A 12,794-nucleotide genomic window follows, 5' to 3' on the forward strand; every position below is an offset into this window, starting at 1 on the left:
GTATTCTGAGCATGCGTGAGGGTACAGACGCGCTCGGCATGGCAAGACACCCTAGATAACCCAGCCTTCCTCCAGAAGACTGGAAGGGGAAGAATGAAAGTGCAACATTGCCTTTCACAGTGCTGTGGCCTTTTTTGGAAAAAGACGCCAGCCAGAGCAGAGGAGGAAAGGCTGGACAAAACACACACACGTGCAGCTGCAACGGTCGCATTCAGATCGATGCCATGAGTTGCTGGTGTGATGTTTGCATAAAGGTTAAGCATCGTCAAACCAATGAGAAATGAAATGGAAATGTAATGTATGTGCATCTTTAAGATGTAAATTGAAGTGAAGGTGATATTTGCATGGTTAACCTGTGCAGGAAGTTGTGTTTATGCATATGAGTGACCCCAGCGGCGATCTCGCAGGCCATTTTCTGCAGCTGTAGCAGTTCTCCATTTCTGTACAGCCATTCATGCTGAGAAATGTAACTCTTCAGGTCCCCCTGCACACCAAAACACAAACACAAGGGCAAGAGTTACAGGACATTCATGGCACACTGAATCACATTTAACGACCACAGAACCAAACAATTTGCTGAATATAAGCATCTTGGGAAGTAGATATCACAGCACTTAGATTGAAATGATCAAGTTTGTTTGAGGGTACATCAATCCTGCAAAAATTTTTCAGCCTGTACATATAACAGCCAGTGTGTGAAAGGTAAATTGCGGTGGCAGCCACAGAGGGGCAGTATTCTCTCTCTGTACAGATGCTGTACTGCTGCACGGGTAACTCGACCAAATAAGGGAAAGGTGGTTTAATAGAGACTAATATATGCTGTGTCACGGTAATTTAAAAATAAAAAGCAGCAGTAAGACAGTGCTGGCAAATCAGGGCTGTTCAGCTGTGTTGGGTTTCTGGGTCAAAGTCTACAGCCCAGTTTAGCTCTGGGAGAAAAGTGCATTTTATTATATCACACCATTCTGAAAACATTGCAGAAAAAATACATGTCCTGTATGCTTCATGCTGCTAATGGTGTTTTTAAAAAATCACACTTGATTTAATGGAAAAACACATTTGATTTATTGATAAAATTGTTAAATAAAACGGCGCACTCAGCCTCAACCCATAATATATTAATTAGTCAGATGAATCGTGATCGTTTCCACAATTTTAAGTCTACTCGCTCAACGACTGAGTATTATTACGCAAGTCGCAGAGGATGTAGACATTGGTCTCGAGAGGATCCTGATATCTCAGACTCCTAGCGACACAGCGCAAAGTACTCCCTTTGGAATGCTGCAGGAGAAAGAGCGTTAAAGGGGTCCTATTATGCTCTTTTACAAAGTCTTGATTTTGTTTTGGGGATGTACTAGAACAGGCTCTCAAGAAAGCTAAGAAAAAGTGAAAAAGCATAATAGCACCCCTTTATGGCCTTTCCACACTGAGCGCGAAAAAGCGAAATGGAATAAAACAATAGATTTCTATGGATGCTTCCACCCAGACCGAATGGTACGAATTAGAATACGAAAATACGAATGTTTTTTTTTCTAACCAGCCTGACGAATCTTTTCAGTTTCGCAAAGCGAAAACACGGGCCGTCCAATAAGATTTGAGCTGGGATCACGTGACCGGAGCAGCTGCTGGTGCACAAAAAGGCAAGAGTGGTGGCGCTGTTTCGAAAACCAGTGTAAACAAACACCGAAGAAGAGTATCCCGGATAAGAGAAGAGAGTGGATGCGGAGTTCTTGTTATCATTGGTCTTTGAGAACAGATATATTCTCACATGTTCTTTATACAGAATAACATTTCTATTAATTGTCCACTGAATTATGTAATCACAGTAGAGCACCGTCCGTTTTCTTCCACGAGCGCGAGTGTTACGAGTCAGAGCGCGTTCACTCTTTTTCTACACATATGAAAACAAATAGACATGATTGTGACGATATATTTTTTGTATGTGTTTTATATGCAGCTCATGGTATTTTTATAGCAATAAAGGATGTTTATGACAAATATTTGCAGTGTAGCGTTATTAAACATACAAAGAGTGCATGTGTCTGCTTATTAATCAAAGTCAACTATAGATCACAATTGGAAGTTATTACAAGCACTCGATGATGGCTTAAAGTGGGTAAGCAATTAGCAGAAGGCGAACATTCGTTTTACATTCGGTGTGAAAGCACCGTTCGTCGGCGATTCGCCTCGCTTTTTCGCATCGCGCTCAGTGTGGAAAGGCCTTTACAGCTGGCAGCCATGTAATATACGATTAACTTTCTGTTAAATCAGCCAAACTGTAAAGCAAGCAAACTGGTTAAGGAGCTTTGTTTGCACGGAACAAAAATCTTGGGAAACGGTTTTGCCTTCCATTTATCAATTTTTAAAAATGATTCCCCCTTTTAGTTATGGCCACTCCATGATGACATGAATGAAAGCATATGTGAGTTACTAAACATTTACACAAAAGGAGGCACATCTTGTGAAAATCTAATGGGGAAAAAAGGGAAAAACTGCATTTTGGCAAGTGAAACTGATGCCTATTTTTTAGTATGATTATTTTAACGTTTCTTTGTAATTCCCATTATTCTCACTGGTGATTACCATTAAAATACTGAAAATACATACGTTTTTAGGGTTGAATGTGAAAAAAGCAAGCAGATATTCTCTCCAAGTCATTTTAAGTGCACAGCATTGAGAAACATACGATTACTTTTAGATCTCAGTAAACCTTGCCAGGGGCTTGGTCTGCCTTTGAACACATAAACACGCATACACGGCAGCTCCCTAAAGAAAGCCTTTACAGGAGAGACTGTCACTCAATCAGAGAGCAACTGGCATACTGCAAACCAGCTCCAATTGCACCCTGCAGCTATATTTCTCTCTAAAATGCACCGTGTCAGGGTTACCAGTGGTAACCAGCGATACACAAAGAAAATCAGCCATCCAAATGTGCTTCTCTCGACCTCGGAAGAGTGACACATTCAGCAAACATTTTAATATAAGATAAAAGATGAAAATCACAGTGATGGGACATAGAGAGTTAAAAAAAAGGACTTCCTGCGTTGCACCTTACAAACTGGAAATGAGTAGACCAGCAGCTGTCTCTCATTAGGAGAGATGGTGCGATATGTTCAGAATGGAGCACTAGCTTGCTTCTTACTGCATACTTGAGAATATACACTTGTATGAGACATAATAAATAAATACACTACTGTTCGAAAGAAATTGGTTAGCAGAAGAAACTCAAAAAATATTAAAAACTTTTACTGACTTTTGCACAATTGTGTTTGTGAAACTGTAAACATCATGCACTAGGACTGGTCACACGACCCAAGTTGGTTACTTAGCCGACTGGGATCCGGTTATCTTGGAAATATTGTTATTTTTGCCAGTCTGATAAAATAATGAGTCAAGAAAGAAACAGAAATTTGAGGCTTGAAAGAGAAAGTGTGGTTGAACAACATTGTGCATCCAGAAAACTGCACACTGTCCATGGTAAACATACTACACACTGAAAAATAATACAAGTATTATGCTCTTCAGAACACAGCCACTGACTACCTCAACCAAACCTCTCAATACGAGTACTCATCCCACACAAGCTGGTCTGGGATGGAATCGAGGCCAGAACTGTGCAGTGAACAGCTGTCTTTAAAATGCCCAGGCTTCTCCATTATTCTTCTTAGATGAGATTTTGTAGGACCGTACAACCAAACAGGTCTATGTGTGAAGCTACGCTCTAACTTGGGAAGAAACACGAGCCGTAACACCAGCTAAGGAAACGACCCAGACTGCATTACGCAACAGTGGGCTGCAGTGAGCTCATTCGGTCTCTCTGGCTCGAAGCCATCCACCTGCTCAGGCCCAGAGGATCCCAGACCACAGGCATTGTTCCTAACAACTGGTCAGGTGTGCAGAATGTTCCTAACCACCGCCGCTGAGGGATTAACACACAGCTAACTACTTACAGCGCGTGAGCGGAGTCAACCTCCGCAGAAACTGAAAGGAATTACAAAATACAGTCTCAGATGATTTAGTTAGCTTGTGCAAACACTGAGCAGTGAACTGGTATGTCTCATAATTAGTGTTATTATTATTATGCTTCTGCAGATTAATAGACAAGAAAGTAACAAGACTCCATCTTTGTGGTCAACATGTGCATCTGTTTTTTTGTTTGAGCACATTTGAGACTTGTAAGAACACAGTGTGTCTTTACTGTAGCACTTTAGCTTTAGTAATAGTATTTGATATGTAACTTAACGCAGATATTTTATAGTTATTTAAAACTAAAACTGAAACCTTGTTGCCTTAGAATAACATATGTTAACTGAAAAATGTAATGAAATAAAACATTTTAATTCAACCAGTTCCTAAGGAACCATTTCAAATTTTAACTTGATGCACTAAAATAACTAAAACTGAAATAAAAAGATATTAAAGACTATATTGACATTAAAAAATAACCCCAAAAAACAGCACAAAAAATGTAAACTTTAACAGAAATTTAAATAAAACAAAAAAATATTAAAGTAAAAACAACAGTATCTCATTAATACCAAAAAAAGACTACATGTAAAGACATCCTCAGAATAAGATCATTGCTTTCAAACATTTTTGAGGCAAGTCTGTTTTGCTGGTTTGTTTATTTTTTACATGCATTAATTATTTGCACGAAAAAAGTAGCTATAAAATATTTTACAAAGCTTCAAGCAAAGTTAACAGGAAAATAATTTTCACAATCATATTCTAGTTCTTAGTATCTTTTGCAGCATGGTGATAAAATGCACCAACGCAGCAAGATGTGCGAGTGTCAGTAAAAGAATCCTGTTGCTTTATTGGGATATGAGGGAATCGGAGAGCTACCTACTGCATGCAGTTATGTGGCTCATATCCGTCTCAGACGCAAGCAGCACACCCGAAATAGATCACGAAAAACAGAAAATAAATCAAAGGGCAAGAAGCAGCCCACTGAGAGACACTGGCTGTGTAACTTATGACGGATGCTAGCGTTTGGGAACAAATGAAGTCGTGAGGTACGCTGGAGCAGGCCTATCTGTGCTTTCATCAGACTTGTCCGATAAGAATTTGAGATGCCATGTGTGGCTGTGAAACAAGATTCCACAACCGCCAAGTCAGGTGCTTACAAGAGTGCAAGAAAAGATGATCTAAAGAGCTAGACAGATGCCAAAGAATTAAAAAACAGATGTTTTCTAATAGATGGCTGATCAAAATAAAGATGAATAATGAGTACCAAACACAATGAGGATGTTTAAAAGAACTAAAGATTTGATTGAACCCATAAACAAGCAATACACACTGTTCATTCTTATACTAAAGGACTTGCATCTGCTTATCCGCTTTCCTCATATGTGACCCTGGAGCACAAAAGCAGTCTTATCCAGGGTCACATATTATAAAATGATCTTGATGAGTCTTTTCACTGGTACACCAGAGTCAGAATAGATGGCAAAGAGAGCCAAGAAATAAAAAAAATTCAGCTTTGAGATACAACTTTTCAAATACATTTCTATAATCTTACAAACCCATCAAATTAAACGTGTTCAGACTAAGGTCTCTTCTAAAATCTCTGTTGTATCGTTCGCACTGGCTTCCTGTCCTAACCAACACAAATATACTAAAACAAACTACTGTAGGAACTTCCCTGGAGAACATGAAGGCAGCAGAAATGGAAATTAGAGAATATATTCAATCCCGTTCAAAAGTTTGAGGTCAGTAAGATTTTTAAAAAAAAATGCTTTTATTCAGCAAGGATTGATGAAATTAAGCAAAATGACAGTAAAGACGTATAATGTATAGTGTATAAAAGATTTCTATATCAAATAAATGCTGTACTTTTAAACTGTCTATTCATCAAAGAATCCCGAAAAATGTTTCCTGAGCAGCAAATCAGCATATTAGACTGATTTCTGAAGGATCATGTGACACTGAAGACTGGAGTAATGATGCTGAAAATAGGTGTATTTTATAAAATCAACTTACCAGTTCACAATACTCAAAAACAAGCAGGAAAGGGATGGCCTCCACACACTGACCAAGACATTGCAGTATATTGGGATGCTGAAGAACCCTGTAAACACACGATTAATGAAAAACATTAATCTAACCATACATAACAGAACACTAAAAATTAAAAACAGATCTCCACCAGAAATTATTTTCTGCTTATGTAACCAAGTTTTTTTTTTTCTCACATTTTCTAAACAAAATGTAAGTGGTAGGATGGTTGCTTTTGGAGGGTTGGGTGGGTTGTGATCCGACCTTAAGTCAAACAAACCCATCTCTGTGATATTTGCAGTCTAGATATGATAGGAGTGCCTCCCTAAATGAAAGTCTGATCTCTTAGTAATGTAATAACACAACTCTCCACACCAAGCATCATGATCTTAAGTCACTGTTTACGTCTGTAATAAAACAAGTAATACATGACATCTAATAATTACAGTTAGAGGTTTGAATAAAACGTATATGAGCGGTAATATTAGCGAAGCTTGTCTTAAAGGGATAGTTCACCCAAAAATGAAAATTCTGTCATTAATTACTCACCCTTGTGTCGTTCCAAACCCGTAAGACCTTCGTTCATCTTCGGAACACGATTTAAGATATTTTTGATGGAATCTGATGGAATCACATTTTCGTCTCTACTGCGTCACTTTGGACGCGCGTTCCCGACAGTATCATGCCGCAAGCGTGATGAGGTCATTACGCCGGATCTGGGTCAGCGCCGCCACACGCTCGCGTCATGATACTGTCGGGAACGCGCGTCCAAAGTGACGCAGTAGAGACGAAAATGTGGAATAAAGTAGTCATTTTTGTTTTCTTTGCACAAAAAAGTATTCTCGTAGCTTCGTAACTTTACAGTTGAACCACTGATGTCACACGGACTACTTTGTCGATCATCTTGGTACTTTTCCGGACCTTGAACGTGGTAGTTACCTTGCTGTCTATGGGAGGGCCAGACAGCTCTCAGATTCCATCAAAAATATCTTAAATTGTGTTCTGAAGATGAACGAAGGTCTTACGGGTTTGGAACGACATGAAGGTGAGTAATTAATGACAGAATTTTAATTTTTGGGTGAACTAACCCTTTAATAAACACCACTAATAAAAGCACAGCCTAACATGATTTACCCAGTCACAAGCCAACCAAATCCCAATGGATAAACTCAAGTCCCGCCCTACATTATTTGGTTTCAAAGTTGACGTGCTTACAGTAAAACGTAGATCAAAACTATTGAAATAATCAATGTTAAAATAAATAATAATGAAAGGCCCTCTCACCTGTACAGGTCTCCCTGCTGCAGGAACTCATTCTGCTCTTTGGAGCTGGTGTTGGCCTTCAGCTCTTTGACAACCGCTTGGGCGACTCCAGGGTCCACATAGATCTCACTGAGCAGAACCTGTCAGAACCAGACAAACAGAGAAATAACTTCGATAAAGAACACCACAATGGACCAATCCAACACTGACAAGTGCTTTTGAAAGGAACCGCAAACCAGGCCTGTTAGGCGTATCACAGCACAGCAGGTGGCTCAGACGAGGATGTTCCCATGGCTCAGCTAGGCAGGAAAAAGCATCAGGAAACAAGGTTTTCCCTTAAGTCTTAATCTCGGTAAACACATCCACACACAGGCTGCAGGAGGACAGCCTGAGTGCCGTATAATGCTCCCTCGTAAACGTCAAACTCTGGCCCCTGAGGGCCCCCGGCATAGAGATGAGAGCAAGTACTAACAAGATCACGAGATGTGATTATTTAAGACGAATCCTCAGGAGAAATTGTACATTTGTCCTTGACAAATTCTTCAGAAGTCACTGCTTTGCTTTCACACAATGTGTGTCGCAAGACCCAAGTCTATCAATACACCTTCACACTTTCAGTGTACAATATAAACACAGGAAGACAAGCTTACCTTTCCAAACCAGCCGTTCCCGATCTCCTGAATGTAACTGAGAGAGTGTCGAGCCACGCGAGGACCTGATGAGACGTCTACAAGACCGAAAATCAGACAAACATTGAGAAGGATCAATGCGACCAAATAAACAGCAAACGAAAGGAAAAGGAAAAAGTCACTGTAATGCTTCAGCTACTCTGAATACAACGCTTAAAACGAATGTCCTGAAGAAGAAAGCCAACAGAATTACTCCTAAGTGGTTATTGTAAGGCTGACCCTTTATTCATCATAATACGGTTTCTTTCAGAAGTATTTTAAAAGCAGTTAATCTACTTCATCCAGTAAATGTAGACTTCAGCGCTGTGTGTTTTACTCAATTTAATTCATGCTTTTTTAATGCAGTGCAGTGTTTACTTGCCTCATGATCTGCCTGCTACACCACATCACACATTCACATTAACTCTTGAGATCATAGGTCACACTGATGTTTATTCTTACTATTCTCACTAGATGTAATATAACACATCAGGCTGTGTTTGTTTGTCAAGTTAACTATGTGTACCATGCACCTTGTCACCGAAGCCTCCACGTCCCAACAATATTTCTGATTAATCGTGCTGAGAGAAAAAAAAAAAAACATACTTAAATCTTTTAGAATGCTGTATGTTCTCCAGTTTTTCCCATACATAAAATGATTTTCAATAGTTGATGCAAAGGATTTTTTTTTTGATTTTCTTTTATTTTGTTTCTCAAATAATATGCACTTATAAAATAAACAAGGTTATGTCACAGTACATATCAATTACTCGTGCACACATACAGCAATGTCATATGGATAAATGTTTGATACATCTTCGAAGGTAGCGTGTTTATTATGGCGAATGACGGTTTACTAAAGTTGCAAAATTGCACTAAATTCTGGCTCATGATCCACACATTGAAATCCAGTGAGGAGCATGAAACGAGCTGATTGACACTACCATTCAAAAGTTTAGGGGCAAAGTTTAAAAATTTTTTTTTAAGTAATTTATACTTTTATCTAGCATGGATACATTAAATTGATCAAACGTGACAGCAAAGACACTTACGATGCTACAAAAGATTTATATTTAAAACAAATGCTGTTCTTTTGAACTTTCTATTATAAAAATGCTAAAAAAAAATAGTTTCCACAAAACCCTAACTGCGATATTAATTAAAAAAAATGTTTCTTGAGCAGCATATTAGAATGATTTCTGAAGGATCATGTGACACTGAAGACTGGAGTAATGATGCTGAAAATTCAGCTTAGCATTTCATTTTAAAATATATTGACATAGAAAACAGTTATTTTACATGGTAATAATATTTCACAATATTTTTGTTATTACTGTATTTTGGATCAAATAAATGCACCCTTAGTGAGCATAAGAGACTACTTTCAAAAGCATTAAAATATCTCGCAGACCCCCAAACTTTGAATACTAGAATATCTTTGTACTCAATGCAAAAGAGTGCATTTGCAGATGTGCTGAGAGGGCAAGGCACATGTTTCTGACCTGTTATCCGGGGCAACTGGAGGTGAGGGGGTCCAGGGAGGGGCACAGGTGGAACAGCGAGTGTGTAAACCTCCGCAGGCGACTGCGTAGAGGGGGTGTCCTCTGCTGGGGGTGTGAAATCAACCTCATCCTCAAAGTGGTCTTCAAACTCCTGAATCACATTTTAAATGAAAACTAGCGACAATCAAGAAATACTCTTGAACTGTTCAAACGGTAAAGACAGAAATTGCTACAAACGATATAGACTTCAGACACAGAATGATGCGAGAGAGCATTTCACTCACCTTAAAGTTGATCTCTTGCTCTTTGCAGCAGGAAGCACAGTTGAGCAGCAGTACCACAAGGGCCACCGACACAGCCAGAGACAACAGCAGCGGGATGATCAGAGAGAAATCCACATATCCAGCAGCCTCTGCTGAGCACAAACACCTGATTAAAGCTCAGTGTGTTACGCAGCAGATGGATGGTAATGGAGCGATAATCTTTTAGAGGGAATCCCTTGCGTAGAAAGCAGGACTATATGAAATGAGAGAGACTCATTTAATCATTCCTGTGCTCCAGGACACTGATCTGCTTAGGTTTCTAAAGTAACAACACAGCAGGTTACCATCAAGAGAGGTTAAAAGCCTACTTAACACCAAGAACTGATTATAATGGAAGCCATTTATGACACTACGCACTACACCATGCACATCTGATGTAGACACAGTGTACAGTTATTTTGGTGGTTTGCTGGTAAATAAATAAATGTTTTCAAAGTGAAGCCTGGCCCTGTGTTCAATTGCACACATGCAGCTCGTGATAAGAGTCATTGTTTCAATGTCTCAGAGCAGCTTAGGTTTATTTACTGTGAATTTATTTAATTAAATCACAGCCTTCGTGATTAGCCTATCATATTAAGCTACATCACCGTATAGTTTTTATTTCAATATACTGTGAAGCCCTAGAAACAATGTTGGAATCGGCTGCATTAATATAGAATTCAAATGAAGCGTGTTCACACATTTTGCAATAGTTTCAAACGTGATTCATCAAGATCATTTTATAATATGTGACCCTGGAGCACAAAACCATTATTGACATAAGGGTCAATTTTCCGAAATTGAGATTTATACATCATCTGAAAGCTGAATAAATAAGCTTTCCATTGATGTATGGTTTGTTAGATCAATCATTTTTACCCATACAATGTATTTTTGGCTATTGCTATTGCCCCAGCGACTGGTTTTGTGCTCCAGGGTCACATATATTTTCCTTGCACTTAGAGGCCAATGGTATGAGCATCTCAGCAGACAGCTGCATGACTAAAAGAGTTGCAGGGTGAATTTTTGCACTAGATGTGAAGATTCTATAGAATAGAAAATTCATGCTCTGTGTGAAAAAGCCTTAACAGCAAACAAAACACACTTTCTACACTCTTGTCTCTTTGCCAAATTAGGACGAGGACGAGTCTTATCTCTCAGCGGGCTACACGCAAACCATTTGCAGGGCATTTTGCTCTGGACGGGTCTAACAGCAGTTCAGATATCAAGTGTTGATAGGCTGGATGTGCTTCAGCACCTGTTCTGTCACTACAGCACTATTAACACCGCTCTCCATTCCTCTCATCAAAACAAAACAACCCTCTGGAGTTCAGAACAGCAGGCAGCATAATTGGTGGCAGGAGAGGTCAGTAACACAGATCTCAGATCAGATGAGTTGGGCCGCCAGCGTCACATGTGTCTGTGCGTGTTTGGCGTGTTGCTAACCCAGTAGTTTGTCTTGCACAATTAGCTGACAAGGATGTGTATGTATGGATAATATGCTAAGACAGATCTTTCATCAGTGGCTGGCATGATCTCCCATAATAGTAATAAATGTGGCTTCAGTAATCCTACAGGCCACACACAGAACCATGAAACATGAGTAGCAAAGACAGGGCTATTTTGAACACTTACTCATAAAAGGTGGTTTGCAGTACACAGGTCTTAGTTAAAAATGTTTAAGGCATCTTTTCCAAACTCTAATGCTTTATTGAAGTTTACATCAGGGGAAAATCTCACACACACTATCTTTACCTCAGTTTTTAAGTCACAGGAACAGTTCGGTATAGCAGCGGGAAGAAAAACAAAACTTGTTTCTTTATTTTATTTTCTATTTAACTATGCTTTACCAAACAAACAAAGGCCTGTCAATGCTGCTGCAACTAGCTGCAAAATACTCTTCATACGGGGCAGTCGTGGCCTAATGGTTAGAGAGTCGGACTTGTAACCCGAAGGTTGCGGGTTCGAGTCTCATGTCCGGCAGGAATTGTCGCTCTCAGCGCTCTCTTCCACCTTCAATACCACGACTGAGGTGAGACCCTTGAGCAAGGCACCGAACCCCCAACTGCTCACTGCTCCGGGTGTGTGTTCACGGTGTGTGTGTGTGTGTGTGCTCACTACTGTGTGTGTGCACTTGGATGGGTTAAATGCAGAGCACAAATTCCGAGTATGGGTCACCATACTTGGCCACACGTCACTTCACTTCACTCACTTTATAGACAGACAGCTGTCAGGATGAGCCTTTATGCAAAATGGAAATATGTGCGTGAATTTCAAAGATTTACAGATAAGGACACAACCTTAAGACACAAGCTATACACTAAGGAAAACAGGTGTCAAATGTATTAAACAACAATGCATGTCATGTTTAGGATCATACACTTTTCCCACAGCAACTTACTCTGTTCTCTGTTATTTTTATAGTACAGTAAAAGTATAGATAATGGTATACCAGTCCCATCCTAGTGGGGAATCTCATAAATACTATTTACGTTCTCTTTTCAAAGTTTTTTTAAAAGAAATTAATAGAGCCCGACCGATATTGGTTTTTTGGGGGTCGATACCGATAATAGGGAGTAAAAAAATACCGATATATTGGCCGATATTCTTTATGTTTAGGCTATATTATAGTACAGTATAGTCAAAAGTTTGGCAACAATTCCCATTCGTGCACTTAACAGTAAAGACTTAAACACCATCCTAGTGGGGAACCTCATAAATACTATTTACGTTCTCTTTTCAAAGTTTTTTTAGAAGAAATTAATAGAGCCCCCACCGATATTGGTTTTTTGGGGGCCGATACCGATAATAGGGTATAAAAAAATACCGATACCGATATATTGGCCGATATTCTTTATGTTTAGGCTATATTATAGTACAGTATAGTCAAAAGTTTGGCAACAATTCCCATTCGTGCACTTAACAGTAAAGACTTAAACAGTAAACACTTAAGTGCACTTAACAGTAAACTTCACTTATTATAAATAACTTAAATAACACAAATAGAACAAAATATATATAACTTGAATTAAGAAATTAAACAAGGTAACTGTGTAGGGCAA

The 12,794-nt window shown here is 39.1% G+C and overlaps 1 protein-coding gene across 3 annotated transcripts in view; it reads right to left on the bottom strand.

Moving 5' to 3' along the window:
* The window catches only part of LOC107713956 (serine/threonine-protein kinase LMTK2-like), a 41,427-nt gene that overhangs the window by 15,189 nt on the left and 13,444 nt on the right, over positions 1–12,794 (bottom strand). For 2 of the 3 annotated variants that reach the window (XM_016519625.1, XM_016519624.1), the window contains exons 2-7: positions 9,715–9,842; positions 9,431–9,581; positions 7,911–7,987; positions 7,282–7,400; positions 5,983–6,070; positions 354–484 (exon numbers count right to left, since the gene is read on the bottom strand). In XM_016519625.1, the coding sequence (XP_016375111.1) occupies positions 354–484; positions 5,983–6,070; positions 7,282–7,400; positions 7,911–7,987; positions 9,431–9,581; positions 9,715–9,842 (694 nt within the window). Of the gene's footprint in view, positions 1–353; positions 485–5,982; positions 6,071–7,281; positions 7,401–7,910; positions 7,988–9,430; positions 9,582–9,714; positions 9,846–12,794 lie in introns of all 3 variants that reach the window. The other variant, XM_016519623.1, reaches the window with a different exon arrangement.

This window comes from Sinocyclocheilus rhinocerous, unplaced genomic scaffold, assembly GCF_001515625.1.
Source record: "Sinocyclocheilus rhinocerous isolate Xijiao unplaced genomic scaffold, SAMN03320098_v1.1 scaffold1140, whole genome shotgun sequence".
Classification (NCBI taxonomy): domain Eukaryota; kingdom Metazoa; phylum Chordata; class Actinopteri; order Cypriniformes; family Cyprinidae; genus Sinocyclocheilus; species Sinocyclocheilus rhinocerous.